The 21,910-nt window shown below is 38.8% G+C and overlaps 1 protein-coding gene across 3 annotated transcripts in view; it reads right to left on the reverse strand.

The window, feature by feature from the left end:
- Positions 1-3,996: 3,996 nt before the first annotated feature.
- The window catches only part of NISCH (nischarin), a 28,980-nt gene continuing 11,066 nt past the window's right edge, over positions 3,997-21,910 (reverse strand). Inside the window, exons 5-21 of one of the 3 annotated variants that reach the window (XM_064432452.1) lie at positions 21,311-21,474; positions 19,847-19,942; positions 18,169-18,264; positions 17,695-17,850; positions 16,388-16,456; positions 15,752-15,937; positions 15,423-15,551; positions 14,886-14,999; positions 13,945-14,053; positions 11,487-11,608; positions 10,581-10,636; positions 8,793-10,100; positions 8,204-8,378; positions 6,807-6,960; positions 6,147-6,275; positions 5,623-5,784; positions 3,997-5,139 (exon numbers count right to left, since the gene is read on the reverse strand). In XM_064432452.1, the coding sequence (XP_064288522.1) occupies positions 4,511-5,139; positions 5,623-5,784; positions 6,147-6,275; positions 6,807-6,960; positions 8,204-8,378; positions 8,793-10,100; positions 10,581-10,636; positions 11,487-11,608; positions 13,945-14,053; positions 14,886-14,999; positions 15,423-15,551; positions 15,752-15,937; positions 16,388-16,456; positions 17,695-17,850; positions 18,169-18,264; positions 19,847-19,942; positions 21,311-21,474 (3,854 nt within the window). In that variant the 3' untranslated portion in view covers positions 3,997-4,510. Of the gene's footprint in view, positions 5,140-5,622; positions 5,785-6,146; positions 6,276-6,806; positions 6,961-8,203; positions 8,379-8,792; positions 10,101-10,580; positions 10,637-11,486; positions 11,609-13,936; positions 14,054-14,885; positions 15,000-15,422; positions 15,552-15,751; positions 15,938-16,387; positions 16,457-17,694; positions 17,851-18,168; positions 18,265-19,846; positions 19,943-21,310; positions 21,475-21,910 lie in introns of those variants that run through there. The other 2 variants (XR_010368477.1, XM_064432453.1) reach the window with 2 other exon arrangements.

Below are 21,910 nucleotides of genomic sequence, written 5' to 3' on the forward strand. Positions count from 1 at the left end.
TGAATGTCTGCCTGAGAACAGAGGGAGATGGGAGTCAGAATCCTGCTAGCTCTGCATTTTCAGCAGCTTCAGACATGCTAGGGGTTCTTCTCATGCCCTCTCAGAGACCCTGAAGACTGAAGCACAAGGGTTTGGTGCCCACCTTATCTACTCTGGCTACTGCTCTTCATGCACCTGTTCAGGTAGATTTTTCGGTGTTGGCCAGTCTTTTTTTAGTGCTTTCTAGATCTAATGAATTTCATATCCTCCATCTCTCCACATCAATTTTAACTTTCCTAGTTACTAAATGCCCTGTGAAATCAGGTGGACATCAAGCTACAGGAGCTTGTAGTCTGCTCTGAGCCACAACTTCCCTGCTTTCCTCATGTTGCTGCTTTTTGCCTAAGATTTGGCACGTTTGAAGATTAGTACTGCAGAAGTAAACTTTCTGATCAGAATACAAGACAGAGCAGCACTTTTTGGTACACTAATTAAAACACCCCACCTCATTATCAGGGCTGGTAAGAACAAGAAGGTGAGTCAGAAGGGCTGATGGAAATGCATGACTGTGCAGTACACCCACAGCCAGGCAGAGCTCTGTAAAGCAGCACAGGAATGGACACAGGACAGACAGGATGCAGGTCACACTGGCATTTCTTCTTGCAGAGAAAACAGCGTAGCCCAGGTCAGCACCTCATTTACTTTCCTTCCTAATGAGGTTCACTTACAATTTTTTTTAATTGTAATACAAGGGAAGTTTTAAAACCTTTGGGCAGATCCTTGGCAGATGACACTGAACAAAAATAATTGTCTGGGTCTTCCTAGGGTGGCAAAAATCTACATCAGCTGCAAAGCCAGGACACAGAAATTTGAGATTTCAGAAGATACTTTCCTGACAAAGGTCTCCTCACCTGCCCCTGTGTGTTTCTGGTCATAACTTCAGCTACTTAGATATTGTCTTAATGTTGAACAAGGGTTGGAAGCTGGAAAGAATGTGGGGACAAAGAATTACTAAAGAGGACTATGCCTGCAGGGCTTTGCAGTGCTCTTGCAAAAAGAGAGGCAGAAATCAAGACTATTCTGTGTGACCTCAGCTGTTACAGTGAGTTCATTCTGCAGAGCTTTCTGTAGAAACTACATGTAGAAAGTTCTGGGAAATCTTTATGAACTGAAGCAGTAAGTTTCGTTGGAAATAAATGATTGTACATTTTCAAGAAAACCTCACTTAAGTTCCTGTATTTAAGAAAAAAAAAATACAATAAAATTAGACAAAGACAACGGGTTGGCACTGAAGAATGACAGTTTATTAAATTTTTCAGCTTAATATTGCACTTCAGTGACCAGAAATGCACAGCCATAAAACACTGACGCCAGCAGGTTCTAACACAGAGCATCTCTCCTCTGGAGATTGGCTGGGAGAGTTTGAGCTGTTCAGGCTAGAAAAAAAGCAGGTCTAGGGAGACCTCACTGCAGCCATATCAGTATTTAAAGGGTTTTTTTTTAATGAGGGACTTTTTACCACAGCAGACAATGATACAACCACAGGGAATGTTTTTTAATTGAAAAGAAGAAATTTAGGTTAGATGTAAGGAAGAAATTCTTTACTCAGAGGCCCTGGCACATGTGGCCCAGAGATGCTGTGGATGCCCCATCCCTGAAGTGTCCAAGGCCAGGCTGGATGGGGCCCTTGGAAAATCAATCAAGTGGGTGGCATCCCTGCCCAAGGAAGGGGGGCTGGAATGAGATGATCTTGGAAGTCCATTGCAACACAAACCATTCTGTGATTCTATGAAGGCAGCAAGGGATCAGATATCTGGTAGCAGGAGAGAGAGGGATTTCTTGTTTGGGGTTTGGTTGGGCTGTCGTTTCTAATTTTTTTCCCCAGGTAAAAATGGAAAAAGAGGTGAAGTGTCAAGGAAAAAGCTTTGTACAGCCCATGCTCTACTTAGCAGAGAATAAAAGACGATTTATTGAAAAATGCCCTGAAAATAAACAATTCTGATAGCATCACAGGTAAGGTAGTTAATGGAAGAATCAAAACATACTGCAGCATGTACTGAACATTTCATTAATCTTGAAATGTGATCAGTGCTTACTAAGTCATAAAGGAGGAACTGCAGCTATTTCCTGGACTAATAATCTGTGCAAAGGCACAGATTCTATGTTTTAAACAGCTGTGAATCTAAAAAGAATTTCAAGTTTAACCAGAGATGTGTTTTTTTCTACAATACAATATGAAAAGGAGGCACTACCTGCTCAAAGTATGTGACAAGCAGGGGGTTATCCCTGCTTACTCTAATATAAGGTTCTCTGATAGCCACTACTGTATTAAAATATCTTTAAACAGTAGGGTTTTACAGAAGATGCTAAAAACAGAACTCATGTCTATCTCAAGCACAGGGCACCCCCCAGAACAGCCCTTATTTATAAGATGGAAGCAGGGCTGCTTCTCCAGAAGCAATCACAAGTATAATCCTCATATGAGAGACAGATCTGTCCACATTGGCTCAAATCCCAGGCAGTTCCAGAGGACTCCTTATAGACTTCCTTTGTATTCAGTTATAAATTCACTTGTAGATTATCCATTCATCTGGTAAGTTCTCAAATGCTTTTGAAAGTCAGACTGTTTAAGTTGCCACAGGCTCCTCAAGTGTTACCTTGGACAATTATCAGTAAGTGATTAACAGAGCTACTTCAGAAAGAACTAGTAAAGACCTAAGATTTCTTTTAATTACTTTATTCCTAGGATGTTTAATTTAGAAATTAACTTTTTCTACCCAATGATAATTCAGCTTAAATAAACATAAGCAACCTTGAAATTTCAGAGAATAGAAGAGCTCTAAAGTACAGGAAAATGTAGGTTTCTCCAACAACCTGCAGGATCTACCTTAACTGTTCAGTTCAGTCTAAGCTGAAGGAGTTAGGCTTCCTCTGTCAAACTGCAGCACAGCTGCACTCCAGTTGTGCTCCTCATCTCTGCTAAGGGAACTCCACTGCATCCTGCAATACAATTTGACTTTGGCTGCCTGTCTTTGTCATCCTTGCACTGACTGCAATATTCCTGGCTTCTGAAATCCAAAAAGCACAGCCAAGCTCTGCAACAGCACAGAAAAACACTCAGTGAAACCTCCAAATTCCTAACACCACTGTGGACTCGCCATTCTTGGAGAAAACCCATAACTTGTTTGGACAGGCCCTGAGCAACCTGTTTGAAGATTGCCCTGTTTAAAGCTTTACTCTTGGATGTCCTGAGGTCTCTTCCAGCCCAGATTTCTCTATGTGTTTAAGGGGCACCAGTTTTAAGCAGCATCAGCTGCCACATAAGTATCAAAACTGTTCTCCTCTTCTTAAACCCACTGGATATAGAACATTCTTTTTCAGTGTCAATATTTGTCTTCAAAATAGTGAGTAGGGATTTTACTGTCATGGGGGATGTTAAAACTTGTTGGCACAGTAACCATCAAGTTAAACACAACAGCTTAGAAAGAAAATCCCTAATATCTAACAGATAAGCAAAAAGCACTTGAAATAAATCCTCAAATAGTATTTAGAGGCTGCAGATCCTCAGTTTCCATGACTCAGCTGTAATTCTGGACTAACAATCTTGTTGTAGTAGAATGAACTAGTTTCTTCTTTCATCTTGCTGCACATTTCATACTTTACACAATGCACTCTAGGAACAGAATGTGTGCTGCTGAACTGCCATATGGTATCCTGGAAACACAAGATATAAACTTGAATAAAGACAAGGCCAAAAGAAAACTGTCAAATTACACTTTATTTGTATTGACAAGAGAGGCAAAAGAAAGACTTTGTGTTCAGAGATACAAATCCATTATTTGCTGACAAAATGCTGATGTACCACATTGGGTATTTCCACTTTCAAGACAATACTGAGGGGGTCTTTACCAAGCAATTCTTTTATCCTTGGATAAGGAAAATGAATGCCAGTGAAAATAGTTTCATATGAAAATTTGTTACCTGCTTGTGGCTCAAATTTTACTGTTAAGTTAATGATTGGCAGCAAATAATTTTACACTTGGCCTCAAAGAAAAACATATGTAAAATTGTAAGATCATTAAATAATAAGCATTAGCAGCATACCCAAAATACTTCTTGTACAAAGAACATTGCACTTGAACATACACAAGCATTTACCCTTATTTACACATTAGAATTTGTATAGAACAGCAAGACTGATATATACAGAAAAATAGTGGAAACCTTAACAGCCCCAGACGACAGAATATCTAGTGTTGACTCCTTAAATTTTCCATACAGTTTCCCAGGATGTCTCATGTGGTTTTTTTTTCACTATATACTATTGCATAAAAATAGACTGTACAAGAAGGTCAGTCCCCAGTTAACACTTCAGGATATTTCTATGTACTATTACACCTTCACTGCAGCAGGGAGCAAAGGAGTCCAGGCCAGCTCCTCATGAAAACAAAGAGAACTTGACAGGTGCTATCTGCTTACTCACTGTGCTTCACCTTGTAACACGCACTGAAATCACTTGGCTGTGCAGTAACTACCCAGTGAGTTCCAAAGGCAATTCCCTACCACACAGGATCTCCCACTGTCTTGCAAGCAATGAAATTAATTTCTCCCGGCTTTCTGCACTTGGGATAAAAATGTACCACTGGATCTCTGTGCTCCTGCTGCCCTCTGGTTTGGAAATTCCTTTGGGAACACTATCAGCTTCTCCAAAGTGATCCAGTGTTAAATTCTGCATCAGGTCCTGATTCTGAACATCATCAAACACAAATGTAAGGGCCTGTGGGTATGTCTGATAGCCCATGAGCACTCTGTCTAAATCCCGGATTCGTCTTCCATCTGCAAGCTGGTACTTGTCTCTCTTTGGTGGCTCCTTAGCAAATTCAGGTAGTGGGTAACTGATATAATCTTCATCAAAGAGGAACAAATCAGAGCTGGTCAATATCAGTGTTTTAGGTTGAAGTGAACTAGTGTTCTGAGCAGATCCTTCAAAGTGATTTACTTGAAATGCCAACACATACAGAAGGATGTTGAGGGATGGAAGATTGGTCAAGCCATCCATCTTCTCTGCCACTAGAAAAGCAAGGTCCCCAATTTCCTCTTCATTTGGATAAATAAATTTTACTCTGCTAGAGTGAATCAGTTCATAATTCTCCATTTTTCCTGCAAGAAACATACATTATTATATCTTTTAGTGCTATACAATACTTTCTAAATATACTAGGATAAACAACAACCCTTGACAGCTGGCTGTAGCTGGAAGAATTTAAGTTTTGTATCTACTGATACATGCTTTTGCTTAGAAACAACATTGGAATAATTTTATTTGGATTGCAGGTCTCTGCTGGAGCCCTTCTTGCATTACCAACACACTTTTCTGCAAATTTCTAACCATGTAAGTCCAGGGTGAAAGCAATAAGCCATCACTAACTTCACTTGTGCAAAACTCTTGCAAATTATTACATATATTTAACAATCCTGCTCATATAAGGCACATCTAAGATAATTAAAGTCAGGGAGTTCAGTTTAAGTATCAAATAGGAAATGACTGCTGCATAAATGTTCCTCTAAAGATTTTTTAATCAGTACAGTTTAGGTGAAGTATGATGCCTAAATAAATCATGACATGTAGAAAAGACCTCTCACCTGTGTTTTTACTCCCAAATTCAGAGTAGAAGTCCTTGTCTACTGGTTCAGGTGAAGGAGTGCGTGCAAGCAGTGACAGGACTGCCATAAGCTGCTGTATGAAGGTGTGAGTGTTGTAACTGTCCCTTGTCAGGCAGGTGACAATGTGATCTGCAGAATGTCCTGAGGAGAGCACAGAACATAATTCACTCACTGTGGCATTACCATTTCTTGAACAACATGCAACTGGCATCAGAAAAGATTTTTTTTAAGGATTATTTCTCCTGAAAATAATGTATCATTACTCAGAAATCTTTCAAATTATTGAAAACAACAACAGAATCCTTACAAATCCCTCAAAAATGCATATTTTCTCTTAATTTAAAATACAATATATACTTATGATTCAAATCTTGCTCTAGGAACTCAAGAAAAAGAAGCAACATAAAACCTCTCTTCCATCTCACTAATAAAGACACAGATCCATCTAAAAAAGATTAGAACAAAATAGAACTGGAAAAGCTCAAAGCACAAGATGTACTCACCAGTAATTCGGAAGTATTGGTCAAACAGGCCAACATTTACTGACTGCAGGTCATTGAGTTTTAGCACAAAGCAGCAAGAGAGGTGGAAAGTACTGTTTTCACAATCTGAGTTTTCTTTGTTCCAAAAATCTGTTAAAGAAGTATACATGATTAAAAGGTAGAAAGAAAAAGAGTGTTCTGTCCATAAGCATAATTTTTATATTACAATCTAACACTTATCTCACACTTGAAGATAGAAATGAAGAAAAAACTGAATACAGTGGCTAAAAATTTCTCAAGCAAAATACAAGCAATTTTTATTAGGAGCATTTTTATAAACACTTGTCACACACCAGATTTAAATCAGCACATGCACTAATAACACACTTTAACTGAACAACCCTCATGAGGTTCATTACCTTTCACTTTCCATTTTCATTATGAGAGGGACTATGAAGTAACAGAGAAAAGCATGGATCCCATGGCAGCTAAAAGGGTCTGAGAAGCAGATATGACTCAAGATCCTGTTTTTTTTAACATAAAAGCCTTATGCAAATACTGACCCCTTCAACTAGGAGCTCTAATTAAAAATATTGACCAAAATTGGTTCTTAGACTGAGGACAAACACAGAGAGAGATTAAACTGGTAACATGATTAAAGGATCCAAGTAACTATTTTACCTGACTGGTGCTCATCTGCATGAATGAAAGAATCATCCAACAGAAAGTAAATGGCTTTTGTTGAGAGAAGCACACAAGCCATCACTTCCACACTGGGAGTCTTGTAAAACAGAACTGAAGACCACATGAGGTGTCTCAGCTCCTCATTTTCCACCTAAGATATAAATTGTATTTCATAAACACATAAACTTTGATATTTCAGACAGTTTCATCCCCTTAGAGGCAACTTTAGTCCCCCAGAGAAACAACTTCAGAATCTTAAGCACCTGAACATGCTCTGGTCAAAGAGAGGTAGTTCACCTCAAAGCTGCTAAATGATGCCACACTGAAAATATCTTGTGTTTATATAAGAAAATTATTTTTGTTATAAGCAAATTACTCCTTGTTTTCTGACCAAAATTAGAAAAAAATACAGAAAAACATCTCATTTATAAGAAAGACTTTTTAGGGCAGACACTGCAGGCAAAACTTTAATCACCAGCTGAGCAGTGGCCTCCCAAACCTCAAGTCTGCTGAGCCTTTAGGTGTTCTGAGGGTTGGAATCAAAGACCCTGGAGAGAGGACAGGAGCACAGCTTGCCACTGCAGCTGCTGCTCCAACTCAGCATCTTCCCAGCTTCTAACTTGATGGGCTTACTGTGAACCTTTCAATGAGTCACCTGCTTTTTTTACCAGCTTCTGCCGATATAAAAAGAGAAGCACAGCTTGTAACTGTGCTTACTTAAAATATTTGGAAGAGAGGTAAGGGAATAAGAAAGATGTATCTATTTCTCAAGTTTTTCAATTGACATTTGTACTCAGATCACAGTGATTTATCACTCAAAAAGCTACATCACAAATTTTGGGTAATATTTTTACTTTTCAATCTGATGTTCCCCAGATACACTTAAATGCTTTTCAGAAATCAGGTTTATCTGTTCATGTTTCTGGAGCACCTGCAGCCATGCACATGGTGCTGCAGTCGTGCACAGTACCACAAAAACAAGTCATAACACTTATTTGTTGATTTAGCTAGGAACCCTCCCCAAATAATTTCATTCCTGTTACTTTATTTCCTTTTCTCACTTTAAAGAAAATAGAGGAAAATTCTTGGAGCAATCACATCTTCAAGACATACACCAGTGTACTCTCCTGTTCAGCACCACAGATCCTGAAGGCAAAATATGCCTTGCAGGATCCCAAGTGCTGTAGCAGGGATCCCAAAATGGAATAACACACAGATTCTTGATCAAAATGCTTTCAGGTTTCCCAGAGCCTAATTCTTGTGGCTAAACTCCATCAGAAAAGTTTTTATAGCTACTGTTTTTATAGCTACCTACTAGAAAGGTACTGTGTACCTTTCTAGTACACAGAAAGGTCACAAAGCATGTTTTTGTACACTTGATATAGACATAATACCTCTGCAATGTTGCTATGGAAAAATTCAACAAGGGCTCTTCCCTTCAGCCCAGCCACATACTGCAGAGACACAGAAACATGAAGGTGAACAGGAATCTGGTTGTCTTCTGTTATCTTCTGCATAAGAAGCTCAGATGGGTATAAGGATGACAATGTCAGATGAGGCTTGCAAAAACTAGAAAAGATCCAGAACACAAATAATCAAAATGTAAAGATCTACACAGCTTTTTCCCTTCAAAAATATTTGTATTTCATTCAAAAATTAAAACCAGGTAACTTCCATTTTTAATAGTTTAAATTATTTATATCTTGACCATAGCTGTCAACCTGCTATGACCTCAGCCTGCAGGCACATGAAATAGGAAGTTTTCTTCCATCAGAAATTACATTTTATGTTGCAGCAACAAAGCAGGAAAAAAAAGGTGGACTGCTAACATCCAGGATAACCACTCACACTTACACCAGACTAGCACAATGCAGAAGTATTTCATCAATGCTACAGTGCAAACCCAAGCACAATGACAGCAGCAAACACACAGGTCAGGCCACATCAAGCACTGTGCTAGAGAGCTTTCACAGGAATCCTCACCTGGCTGCCTGACCGTGTCTGTTTGCCTCCACAGCATGATTTCTTACAGCATCCAATTTGCTTGAAGCTTTGAAAATAATAATAGTCTTAACATCCTGGAGCAGTGTCCTTAGAAGGCTGTAGATTCTTAGAAAGTGGAATTTCTCATGAGGTAGAACAAACACTGCTGTAACAAATCTGTATCCAACAAGCAACTCCAGCACGTGTCCATCCAAAAATGAACCCTTCTGCTGCGTGGCACCGTGAGTGGGATGCAGCACAAGTGATGCCAATGGAATTCTAGTCAGCTTAAATACACTTCCCAGCTCCTCTGTGCCTACCCATTTACCTGGCAGTAAACTGAAATCCACCTTCACTATGTACAAATGCTGGGGTGTTAGAAATATCCAACATGGATGGACCACACAGGAACTCTGGTCAGAAGATTTATATACTGAAGAATAAAGTGCAGAACACAAAACATTCTTTGACCATTCCTTGTTATTGCCAGCTGACTCTGGTTGATGCAAGACTTTCTGCACATTGGTTTTATTCCCATAAACAAGATATGTTGGGAAACAACCTTTTATTTCAACATCTTCGGCTGAAATGCAATTCAATTCCATAAGCTGACAGAGAAATTCTTGGAGATTTGCTTTTCTACAGTACCATGTGGAGCTTGGTAACACTGATGTGTAGTGTTGAGAGCAACACGTTTGTAAACAGGAATAAAAGTCTTGAAGATTTTGGGAGTCTGAAACAATAAACAGGCAGTGGTCACTGTTTTTCAGCTTCAGAGTTAAACAGATTTCTGGCAGGAGAAAGCCAAATTCTATTAGATCAGTGTAGGGAAAACACAGCGTTAATTTCAAGGCAGAAGGGATGTGCTGGCAATTTCCTCTCAGTTCCTGATGAGGAATCTCAAACACAGCTAGCATCTCATCAGTCAAAACCAAACAGGAAGCAAACTGTCTGAGTCCTTTATGAATGTGAATTGAAAAGCTCCAGAGAATTTTGACTATGTCAACACTCTCCACTGCTATGTTGTCAGATGATTGAGCATCCAAAGTAGTGCTGAACTCAAAAGTCTGATCTCCTTCATGAAGTCCCATTTCAAAATATCCATCTGCTTTGTCTGTGGTTGTGGAATTATCCACAGGGCTTCCTTTATTCTCTGGGAGGGAGGGGGCAGATTTCTGCACAGCCTGCACTATCGAGGCAGAAAGGTGCTGGACAAAGTCTTGGTTGGTGGCAGTGTAGGACATACAGTTAAAAGGCAAGATGATGGTGTTACAGGGGTCAGGCACTGCACAGTGTTCTCTCTCCAAACTTCAAAAGAGAGAAGAAGCCACAGTAAGTACAAACTTGAGTTTAAAAACAGTTATGACTACCTACAATTATGGTGCTGTTTCTCAGAACTTTGATATTTGCTCTTGCTAATACAGTTAAATCAGTGTAATTTTGTAGAACATCTTTGTACTGCACAGCCATTGCTTTTAAAGGCTGGGAGTGTATAATGCTATAGAAAGTAAAAATTAAAATGTTTAACTCCTCTTTCCTTTCCCATCACCAGTAAGCACAACCCCACAAGCTAAAGGACTAGACAATACAGCTATTGCTGGCTTTGAAACCACCAGCTGCATTCCAGGGTTCAAAGGTTAAAAACATATTTTTGGTTCAAAAAGCCAGAGGCAGAATACAATGAAAGAGAGTGTTTTGCCTTAAAGGCTGTGTTTAAGAAAACAGTATCCACTATTATTACCCAAAAGCTAACAAGGGTTTAAATGAGAATTTATTTATGTAGCTTACCACACATGATGACCACCACCATACTCTTTGCATGAATCCAATAAAGAAGCAGGTGCCTAAGGAGAAGAAAGTAACATCAGGAAGCTGTAAACTACTTAAGAGCTCAGCACACATGAGAAGCAAAGTTAATGCTGGCTCATGATTTTTAAAGCTGGCCAAGTCCTGCTGCTTTCACAGGGAGCTTAACAGCCATCCTTTGAGGACCCAAAAATACTGTTTGCTTTAGGTTGGGCATTCAATTAAGGCAGAAGAAGAATGAATTCTGCTGCTGACCTGAGAAGAGATCCAACCTGTGACCCAGGCATTTCAGCACTCTACAAGCTTTTACTGAATTAGTGCAACTTGAAGCCAAACACTAAGAGAACCTGACAAAGACCAAGTACACAGGCAGCAAAGGAAGAGACACCAAGTCTTACTGTCTCATTCCCTGAAACCATGCATATGAAGAGTGCTTCCAATACCACAAAAGAAATCACAAACCAGAAGTTATCAGACTGGAGGAGACAGAAGAAGACAAATTAAGGCCATTGCCTATTGACAGGGAGAAGATTCTTCTGCTCTACCAGCAAGAGAATCACCTTTCAAAAACTGATACTGTAATATAAGACACAATTCTTACACTCAGCATTAAATGGCTACTAAATGATGTTTTACTAGTACTGGGTAAACATCTCAAAGCCATAGTGGCAATGCTTCTCTGGTAAACTTGAATTTTGCATTTAATTTGTAAGCTGGACCAAACACCCTTGAATCAAATTTGGGGCTGCCTCCTTTTCCACTAAAATAGCTCTGAGAACAAAAAAAACCCTTGCTATGGATTACTATGATAATCTAAGTTTAATATCAGAGGTAAGTTTGCAAAAGCTTTTGAAAATACTATAATACAAACAGAAGTGTGGCAATTACCTGAATTTTACATCTGGAGTCTGGTATTTCAAAGCATCTCTGGGGAACTGTATGGTCTGTAGGAGTCGAACCACTGGGTTGCAAAAAGCTGCTGGCTAGGACTGTTTCTTCACAAATTATTTCTAGAACAAATATAAACAGCTCTTTAAATCACTGAAGTAAAGCAAAAATAAATGTCTAATAGTATCTGCCAATCAGGTGCAATTAAAACTGTATCAACAAGATCTAATCGTAAATCATTAAAGCTAGAGGATCTTCACGCAATAGCCAGGACAAAAAAGCAAGCAGAATATTAGTTTAATTAAAAAGACTTAGAAGCTCTGATCTCTTAAATGCCTCTTAAGATATTATCTCACCTTATTTGGAACCTTTTTCAAGGGTTCAAAGCTGAATCATCAGTAAAAACTTATCATGAGTGAATACAAGGCAACATTCTCAGGGGTGCCTGACTTTTTGATATTCACAGCATCGAACTGACACAACAGAGCAAATAGATTTTTAGTATTGCCACTGAGCCAGCCAGCTCAAGTATTTAAACATGAAAATAATCAACAAAATTACAGTGTGGACTTGTTTCTGGCTTGAGCATAAAAAACCTGTATGTATCCTTCTGGATTGATGGTAAAGTTCAGCAGATTATACCAAGACATCTCATGGTCAGAGGAAACACAAGAGGTATTTATTACTTGAACAAAATACTGTGTTAGCAAGAAGGAAACTCAAATTGACAGGAAAACCAGAACATGACAGCATTATTTTTGATTTTCTGTTTCCTATATAAATATTTAATCTTTTTCCATAAGCCATTTCCCAGTGACATTAAGTATGAATAATATGTTACGGAAACAGATGGTGTCTAGAAAATGCAGAGAAAACAATTCATAGAAACAGCACATCAGGAAATTAATTCCATTATTCATGACTTAAGGTCTAACAGTGAAACAAATTGCTGAGCAGATTTCCATTTTCTTTAAAAGAGATTTCTCAAAACTGGTATTTTGAAAACAACCCTTCATAGTTAGATATGTAGCAAATAATAAATTTTTATTGCCAAAGTTGAGAAACAACCTGCACAGTCCTTATTTTCCCATTATTTATAAAAGCCTTCCCCAAAATTCTACTGAAGGAATCTTATGGAAAAGGACTACAGGAAATACCACTCTACAGAACTCCCAAATCCTTTAGAAAGATCTATATTTTTTCTTCTCCCAAGATTTGTTTCCTCCCAAACATTTATTATAGTATACAAAATCGATTGAAAAATAATTTAAACAGTCCCAGGGGTTGCTGACATACATTTTTACAGCAAGTCCAATATAAAACTGCAGGTTGTTACATAGTTACAGGACTGAGACAGTTTGTCAAGTGCTTAATATTTTAAAGCCCACATTTACTTGATGTTGGAAAAAATGACATTTTTTTCTGCAGATGAAAAATGATCTAGAAGGGCTACAAAGGCAAAGTACATAAAAAGCAACTGAATCTGTATTAAGGTGTCTGCCCCTTAATCAAATGCTGTCAAAACAGTTTCATTTTTCTAGAGTGAAGTAAGAAACCTCTGCTGATTCTGTAGAAGTCACAGCAATGGACTTTTTCCAAAGATCAAGCTCCTCAGGGGTGCTTCTCTCCCCTATGCACCAATCCAGTGATTAATGGTAAGAGGAAGCTGTGCCACCCCAAGAAATTGAGAAGACAATCCCTGCTCTTTTATATGGGTACAAAGTATTCTCTCACTATGCATATTCTACTGCGCTTTTCAATCAGACAAAAGCCAAAACCAGCAAGTATTTTTATCTCTTTTTCTCAGTCACAAGTGAATACTCACATAAGTCAGTCCTATGGGCTAAAGAGGAAAGTTAAGTCATTTTTCTAAGTTCCTAATGCAGCAGGCACATTCATTTGAAACACAGAGTAAAAAAACTTGAGGTGAGATCAGCAGGTACTACAGAGCACAACAGATGTGCTGAAATCACCAGCTCAGCCAGAACACTAATCCCACAGGTGTCTTTTACTCATCTCCTTTCTCTATCCTCCCCCTGGTGTGACAGAAGTGCAGCTCTTGCAAAAAGCACTAATGGAACATATGCTGCTTGAGCTCACATTTTGCAGACCAAGAATAGGTAATGAAGCAATTTTAGAATATTTCTCTCTATGCCACAGTTTTCCACTAAGGCATGACTCTAAACCTGGAAATCATATCTAGTCCTCTGCAGGATGATGCAGTAAAAAGTCCTGCACCCAAACTCTGACTCCAGGTATTTAACCACTACTGGGAACTACAGGCCAGTTTTGCTGAGTCACATTCCATACAACTTTCACTTTCAAAGCCAATTCTACCATGTCTTGTGCTTCTTTTGAAAGGCCTAAATCCATGCACATAATATTCATGTATATCAATGCAGCTTAGAAAAGCAGAACCAAGAGGCTCAGCCCAGCAGCACGATACATACATGATTACCTTGGCTGGAGCTGACAGGACGAGGCAGAGAGGGAGAGGAAGGACGAACAGTAAGAGAAGAACAGTTTGATTTGGAGCTGGCAGCAGTGAGCCTGGAGTCCTCACTGATCTAATAAAGAAAGTACGCAGCAATTAAAGAAAAAAAACTAAATACACAGGACACATGAGATCCTGAACTAAAGTAAGTCCACACAAGCTTTCTCAATTTTAGTAAAGTGAAAGTTAGTGCCAGCTTTTTTTTTTTTTTTTTTTTTAAGTGGTGGGGGTGGTCACATCCTCTAAGTCTCAATTTTCACACTAGGTGGAATTCCACTAAGAATTATTTTAGAGAAGTCATTCTGACCACTGACTAATCACTGTACTGACAGAATTGCCAGTGTCACAAGTCAAAAGAATGACACCAGGATTTCTACATTGTAGGGACAGAACCTCTTCTGTGCCTACGTTGATTTCCAAACCAAGACTAACCAACTACACAGCACACAGCCAGGTATGAGGGAAGGCAAGGAGAATTCAGATTTCTGATTCTCTCTCACTGCTGAATACCCACAGGAAGAAAGTTTGGGGAAATAATTTCAGTACTCTGCAATGCAAGCAGTAAAATCACAGCTCTGCAATACTTGTAGAAGATAGAAAATATGGCTGTTAAGGCCAACTGTGAATTCACTGTGTACACCATTAAGTCATTTTATCTTTTCCTCCCACTTCCTCTCTCCCAAGCCAGCCCACAAATAGAAGGTCAAATAACTACCAAAAACGCATTGAAAACTAAATAGGTAAAAGAGGCAACATTAAAAGTTCATACCACATTAAAACACAAAGCATAAAAATTTTAATGCTAAGGAAAATTTAGTGTATTCTGTGTAAATTTAACTTGTAGAAGTAATTTTGTAAGCTTTTGTAAGCTGCACATTATACTTCTCTCACAGCACCACACTCACCTTTTTCTCAGAGTTGCTGAGTTTGTATTTCACCTCCTTTGCTTTTTGAATAGCTTTTAGCACTTCTACTGTGTCTAGTTCCTTTTCTGTGGTAACAATGTTATCCAAACAAACCTAAAAAAATAAGTTAAAATATTTAAAGCATTGAAACCTAGGCATTGTCCAATTTTTATTAATGGAATAATCATAAATTACCACAGCTCAATGCAAACCATGTGCATCTTTGTAACCATTATAAAGAAACAATTACCACATTAGACCTTGAGCTAACATCACTTTAATGCAAACTCAGCAACGTTTGGTAAGTTTAACACCATTCCAGCAGAACAGTGTTTCAATATTAACAGTCTGTTACCCAGTGAGGGCAGGGTAAAATCTCATTTACATCCAGGAGCACAGCTGAGAAACATTTGTAAGGTTTCACTCTCTAAACACCTTCTCCAATGCCCAGTAAAAACTCCTCAGGTTTTCAGAGCATTTGCACCACTTCCCTCCCCAGGCAGAACAGAGGGTGAGCAGAGCAGCTCTGGGGCTCACCTCGGAGGCCCTGTCCCCAAACTGAGCGAGGACTTTGGTGCGGTAATCGGGGATGATGCTCAGTGGGTTGCTGGATAACATCACCTTCTCCAAGCATGGCAGGTTGCCGATATTTTTTACTTCATCAATCTGAAAGTATTTGAGAATAAAAGCATGAATGCAGACTGGCAAAGTGAAAATGAGCACACAGGCTGAGCATTTCTTGCATGGATTACATACAACAACCAGGAAAAACCACTACAGCCACTTTTATTTATTTGCATTTCGATCCACTAAAAGAAATGGCTTCTGATCTAACACACATTTTGACACTAACAGTCAACAGTTACCTGTTCTATTTTGTTGTTGCTCAGATCCAAGTTGACTAATGAGTACAGTTTGTTAAGACCACACAGCCTTTCCAGCTGATTTCCTGCTAAATTCAGAGTTTTGATGTTTCCCAGTTTTGTGTGAACACCTTCTAGTGATGTAAGTTTGTTGTAGGATAAGTCCAGGTGAACAAGGTTGTAGAGATGCTACAACAGCACAGAAAATTCAAGTTATACACCAATTAAAACTGAACAAAGCTGCTATCTTAAGACTGGCTCATATTATTGTGCAACAGTGTTTTCATGCTGGACACTACATAGCATGAAAGACATGACCTGAAACTGTTCATTACAAAGGTTAAAGCTTGTAGAAATGGAATTTCCTCCACTGCATTTTTACCAACCCAGGCATACAGCTAGCAGTGAAGGAATTTAGTTAAGAACTAAATGCATGTCAATATTGGCTATGAAATTAAAATATCCAGGAGCAGTTAAGAAATGCATCACTAAAAGAGTACTTGATGTTACAAAGAAGCAGCTATTTGGGCTGAAACTACTCTCCATGAAGATGAGCAACAAAATTCTGAAGCATGAAAATCTGTGTTCTAAGGTCTCAGACAGCTGGGTGAAAAATTCACCTTCAAATGCATCACTTACCTGTAAATTTTCCACCAGAGACACCCCATTGTGACTCAAATCCAGGAACTCAATCTTTGGGATTAATTTCTAGAAGGGAAAAAAAAAATACATGTTTTAAATGCACTTTAGTTTAAGTCGGGCCACACTTCCTTCAGTAACTGCTGACCAGCAAAAGCAATGGGAAGGTGTTATCCAGTGCAGTCCCTCTTCCCAGCTTCTGGCATCAAGAAAGCATTCTGTGTGACTTGGGGCATAAAATAATTGACTCCTGCTCTTAAGAAAACCAGGTTACTCTGAGGGGAACCATTCAGTTTTAATCTTACTGAAGACAATTTCTCCTAGTTTTTCCCCACTAACTATAGATCAAACTCACTAATGCTGCTTTGGTCTTATCAAACAGATAAACCAGAGGTTTTATGCTACACACAAACATCAGTAGTACCAAAACCCAGATTAAATCCTTTACTGATTACACCAGCCAAGAACTATAAGGTCACACAAACTTGTAGAAAATGCATTTTTTCTCAGAAATCCTTTTACTTTTGGAGGTCTCAAACCTTGAACTTGATGCTGAATTCTGACTTCAGTGTTTTGCATCTGCTTTATTTTGGTTGTAATCTCAGAATTGATTTGCATTGACAGGCCAGTTAAGACCTGCACACAGAACTGAAGCATCTTAAATCTACATCACAAAAAACCATGAACAAGATAATTATGCTCCAAGTCTATGATGTCTGGTTGAATAGTTACTACATGTAACTATTTCCTGCTTCACAAGAGTAGCTCAAGTAAAAAGCTATGATCATATTTTACCATGCTCTCATGATTTTCTTAATAGCTAATTTACAAAACAAAATTCGAAAGTACTGACAAAATACTTCAAATTTTGTTTTCATGCTTTTCATATTGTTTTGATGTCAAGAAAGGTGCCAGCAAGTCATACATTTTTAAACATGCAGAAAGCTTCAGTCGTGATAATTACTCAGAAATTGAGCCATGAGGTGTTTCTTCTTTTACAGACAATTTTTAAAATAAATTCTAATTGGCTCCTACAGCCAAGGCAAACAGTAAAAGCCTGTTTCAAAAAGTGAGAATTCATGGAAATCTTCCCTACAGAACACAAAATGACAAAAATATTCTCCTTTAGCAAAGGAAATGAAGATCTTAATAGAACAAATCTCCTAAGCATTAACTTGGGTAGATAACCAACTAAGTGCAACTGAAAGTTCTCCAGAAAAACCAAAGAGCAAATCCAAAATCCTTGCTGTGTATATGTGCTACAGATAAGTCATACTTTTTCCCCACAACTTAAAAATACTTCTTACCACTGAGTCATCAATTTCAGAGATGCTATTGTGACTCATATCCAAAGTTGTTAAAGTTCTCCAGGTTGGAATAATTGCTGTCACTGGACAACTTGAATCCAGTGCATCCTCTGGCTCCCACTGATCAAACTCAGAGGCCTCAGGCACCAGGATTTCCTGTTTAAGAGAAGGACACCAACGTTTGGCTTACATCCTTACATTAGGGAGAGCTAATGGTTTTGGAAACTATGCCAACAATCCCATGTAAGCAAGCATGAAGAGTGTCCCTTTGAAGGGACACATCCAAACACTTCCCTCACTCAAACTTGAGATTCTGTAAGGTTAGAAAACCCTTAGAGTTCCATGGTTTTGAAAACAGAATCTGCAATAGGCAGTACAGAAAACCCCATGGACTCTAAATGGATATTTCCCCATTGTACATGTTGGTTTTGCACATGCTTTGGACACTCACCAGAAGGAGGAACTTGCTCTTACCTTCATTGATGTTGCTGAAAATCGAACACTCAGAGTGGCCAGAGCATGTTTTGAGGAAGTCAGCCCTTTGATAAGCTTTCCCCCACAATGACTGATCTATTAAAAAAAAACCACATTACAAAGTCAGAAATGTTAGGACAGACAAATGAGACACAAAGGAGGTAGCTGAAAGCTTCAACAGCAGATTCTACAGCAACATGCAAAGTAGTTACAACAGCACTTCTTAAAATCTCCTGAGATTTTCAGGTCAGAAACACTGACATTTGGCAAAGCTAAAGCAAGAAATTTGAGACATAACTAGAGAAAAGTGAAATTCAAACATATATTTAAACAAAGCTTCTCCATTGACTTTCCACCTATCCCCATATTCAAGATGAAATTACCCGGGTCATTTAACAGGTCACAGCACTTTTACTGTTACCTAAAAGAGATCTATTTCAAGCTATGACTGTACCTGCAGACACATTCATTTGGGTATCAGATGTCCTTTTTACCATAAGAAAAAAAAATGCTTAGAATGTGAGGACACTAATCTAATGACCTGTAGTCAGCTAATTACACAGACTAAGTTTAAGATTACAAAGTCTCTTTTTCTGTAGCTTAATTTGAAACAACATTACTGAAAATCTGCTACAGCATCTGTCCAGGACCTTCTCTGAGACAGTCGCACACATTGTGCAACCATGAGAGCTGGCACATTTGCTGGTGTACCAGGAAAACCACAATGAATTGACAGAGATTGAAAAATCTTTCATTCTTGAAAAAATTCTTCCCAGGTCACCACTGTTACTTTTTGGACAATGCTTACTTTGGGATGAAAGTGTTCATCTAGCGTCAGTCAATCCAAAACCTTTCATGATCATACCATTTTAAAAGTCTTCAAGATCTAAAATCTTTTTTCCTCACATTCATGCCCACAGAAAAGGGGAAAATTGATACAATTCTGCAATATCCTCTCTGCTGTGTTACACTCTCTCACTCTATTGTATTTTCTTTTCTGTATGAGAATGACAATAAATCACTGACTTCAGAAATACACTTCAGTTCTCAACCAACAACTGTCTCGTATCAATGAGACAATAGCATTCATGTACTGGAAAAAGTACAGCAAAAGTCCACCAAAAGTGCACAGAGTACAGACTGTGTGACTAGTCTCTCTCTCTGAAGTGGTCAAGAAGGTACTTCAAAAAATACTGAAAACTGCTAGAAACCCTGGTATTTATATTGCAAGCAGAGCAGTGAAAAACATCTGCAAATTATCAAGCAAGCAGCACTACACCCAAAAGGGCACTTTCACAAACAAATTTAATGCCAGGGCATTTTCACAAATACTTGATGTATTTTTTTTTCCAAGTAAAAAGCACTTTGTAATAGGGGATCCCACCATAACCACTTGTTAGTTCTTTAAGGCAGTGGAAAGGCACTCAGGTATAGGTTTTGTGTGAAAACTGGAAACTGTTTTTTGGAAACACACACAGTGCAAGGTCTTCTAATTTAAAAGTTGTGTCCTTATTTCTTGTGAAAAATCATTGTTTCACAAATGAAACAGTTCTCCTAAACTCTGCATTCCCCAATTCCAGCAGCAAATCAAAGCAGAGAATCACAATTCTGAGATATAGGAAGCAGGCCTGGCATTTGCAGAGCACCTATGCATTTATGAGCAGTATTTCAGCCCTACCTCTATTTGATGAAGCGATTTGAAAATAGACAGATCAAAAGGCAAGAGATGCTCCTGAATGTTACTGGTTCCAAAAGGTCCCCCTGTTCCAGTGACCTGGCATTTAAGACATTAAAGAAGTGAGTTAGTGCACACAATCCAACTTGTTCCCATTCCAGTCTCACACAGGCAATGGCCCAAGGGCAGTGGCTTGGAAAGGCAGCCAAAGTTCCAAGCAATTCTTCAAATATTAAATGATTCATGACATTTGCAGGTTAACTCTTCAGGAAAACAAATACTAGTTGCTCCAGCTAAGTGCACTGAACTTGAAGTGCCACCTTGTGCTTGCATTCTGTAGCACATGGGGCATGCAAAAAGCAATATCATAAGCAAGGCTGACCAAGCATTCTTAGCTGAAAATCAGAGTTATATTCACTGAAAACAAATTCCTTGAAACCAGTGAACCCTCCAAGTCAGCACTGTCTTTAATTCCACTACAAGGGGTGAAGTTCAAGGCACTGACAAGATGGGCTTGAAGAAAACAAGCATTACACTGATACATCAATAAAAATGCATCTGGTATCCATATGGTCATAGGATTCTGGCCCCAGAGCATGTCAGCAGCATAAAAAGCAGGTGGTTTCATTTATGTTTGCTGTGAATAGAATTTTGAGAGAAAACTCAAAGGGTTTTCTCTGGTTTTATGGATCTTACAAGTTCTGAATGTGCCCACTCAAAAGCATTCAGAAGGGCTAGAAATTCTGCAGATGCCCATTTTGCTAAACAATAAGCTCTTCTCCAGCCAGAAAATCCTCCCTTTGGAGGATTCTATACAGACAGAGGATGACAAAGGCAACTGAGGAGCCCCAGGAACACCAGCACAGCTGTGGTTTTGCTTCCCTGATCCACCATTTGATTTCAGCTTTGAATACACGACACAGTTAAAAGGCAGCTCCTCATGCAATGAAGGGGCTAAAATGAGTTTTTGAGTCATAGCAAGCAGTGTTAAAAATTACTTTAGGGAAAGTCTAATTCATTTATTTGGTAGGAAAAAAAGTCAAATTGTCTCCTGACAAAAACTGTCTGTTCTGAGGCCATTTTACATTTATTCTGAAATAGCATTTTATAGCATTCTGAAATAGCTAAAAATTCAGGGCCATCTATGAAACTGAGGAGCTTTTTAGAGTTTTATTTTTATCTGTCAGATGCAGTCAGACAGTGAGAAAGGGGACAAGATTTATATAGATGCACAAATGCACATGTATTCACATACAGTGGCCTACCCACAGTGCTTGCAAAGAAAGCAAGGTTGCAGAGGTCAATATTTATTTCTTACCCATCCCTACTGGCACCCAGCAAGATTCTGTGGCTGCATCTACACAGAGGGCACTGCTAAAAAAGACCACATCACACAGCAAACACCTTGGCTAGAGGACAGCATGGACTGAAAGTTGGCAGCATAAACACCTATTTAATTGATCTCACCTTTAGATACTTGAGTCTACAAGTGAAATCCAGAATATGCCCTAGGTCTGTTTTGGCATCTCCATTAGCACAGGTAGGTTTGCCCTGCAGCAGCTGCTGGGTGACAGCATACAACTGCAAGGGCCTGATGGTGAACACTTCTCCAGCCATTAAGAGCTGCTCTCCTGAAAAAAAGAGTAGCTTAGGATCAAACACAGTGCTGCAAGGCTTACACAGGACTAAATGGTACATGGGAAATGTAGTGATACATGTTTGTCATTTATACCTAAGATGAAAATTGAGGTAGCAAAATATTTTTTAACACCAAAGTAATTCAGGTATTCAAATGGGCACTCATGATACAGGTCCAAAGTTCCTAATGCAATTAATGGTAAATTTCCCTTGGTCTTAACAAGGCTGGAGTCAAAGTTCCTTTACATAATGTAAGTGCTATGAAACTCTTTCTGATCTAAGTTTATAGCAGTTAGGTTTTTTTCTATTAAGAAAACACAGCACCTGCTTTCTAAAATACAGACCTCAGATCTTTTGCTATGCTGCCTAAATACAGAATTGTAGCAAACGTGGGTTTTTTTGAAAGTATGGGGATTTTCTGCATGCTAG

This window comes from Passer domesticus, chromosome 9 (assembly GCF_036417665.1).
Source record: "Passer domesticus isolate bPasDom1 chromosome 9, bPasDom1.hap1, whole genome shotgun sequence".
NCBI classification, from domain to species: domain Eukaryota; kingdom Metazoa; phylum Chordata; class Aves; order Passeriformes; family Passeridae; genus Passer; species Passer domesticus.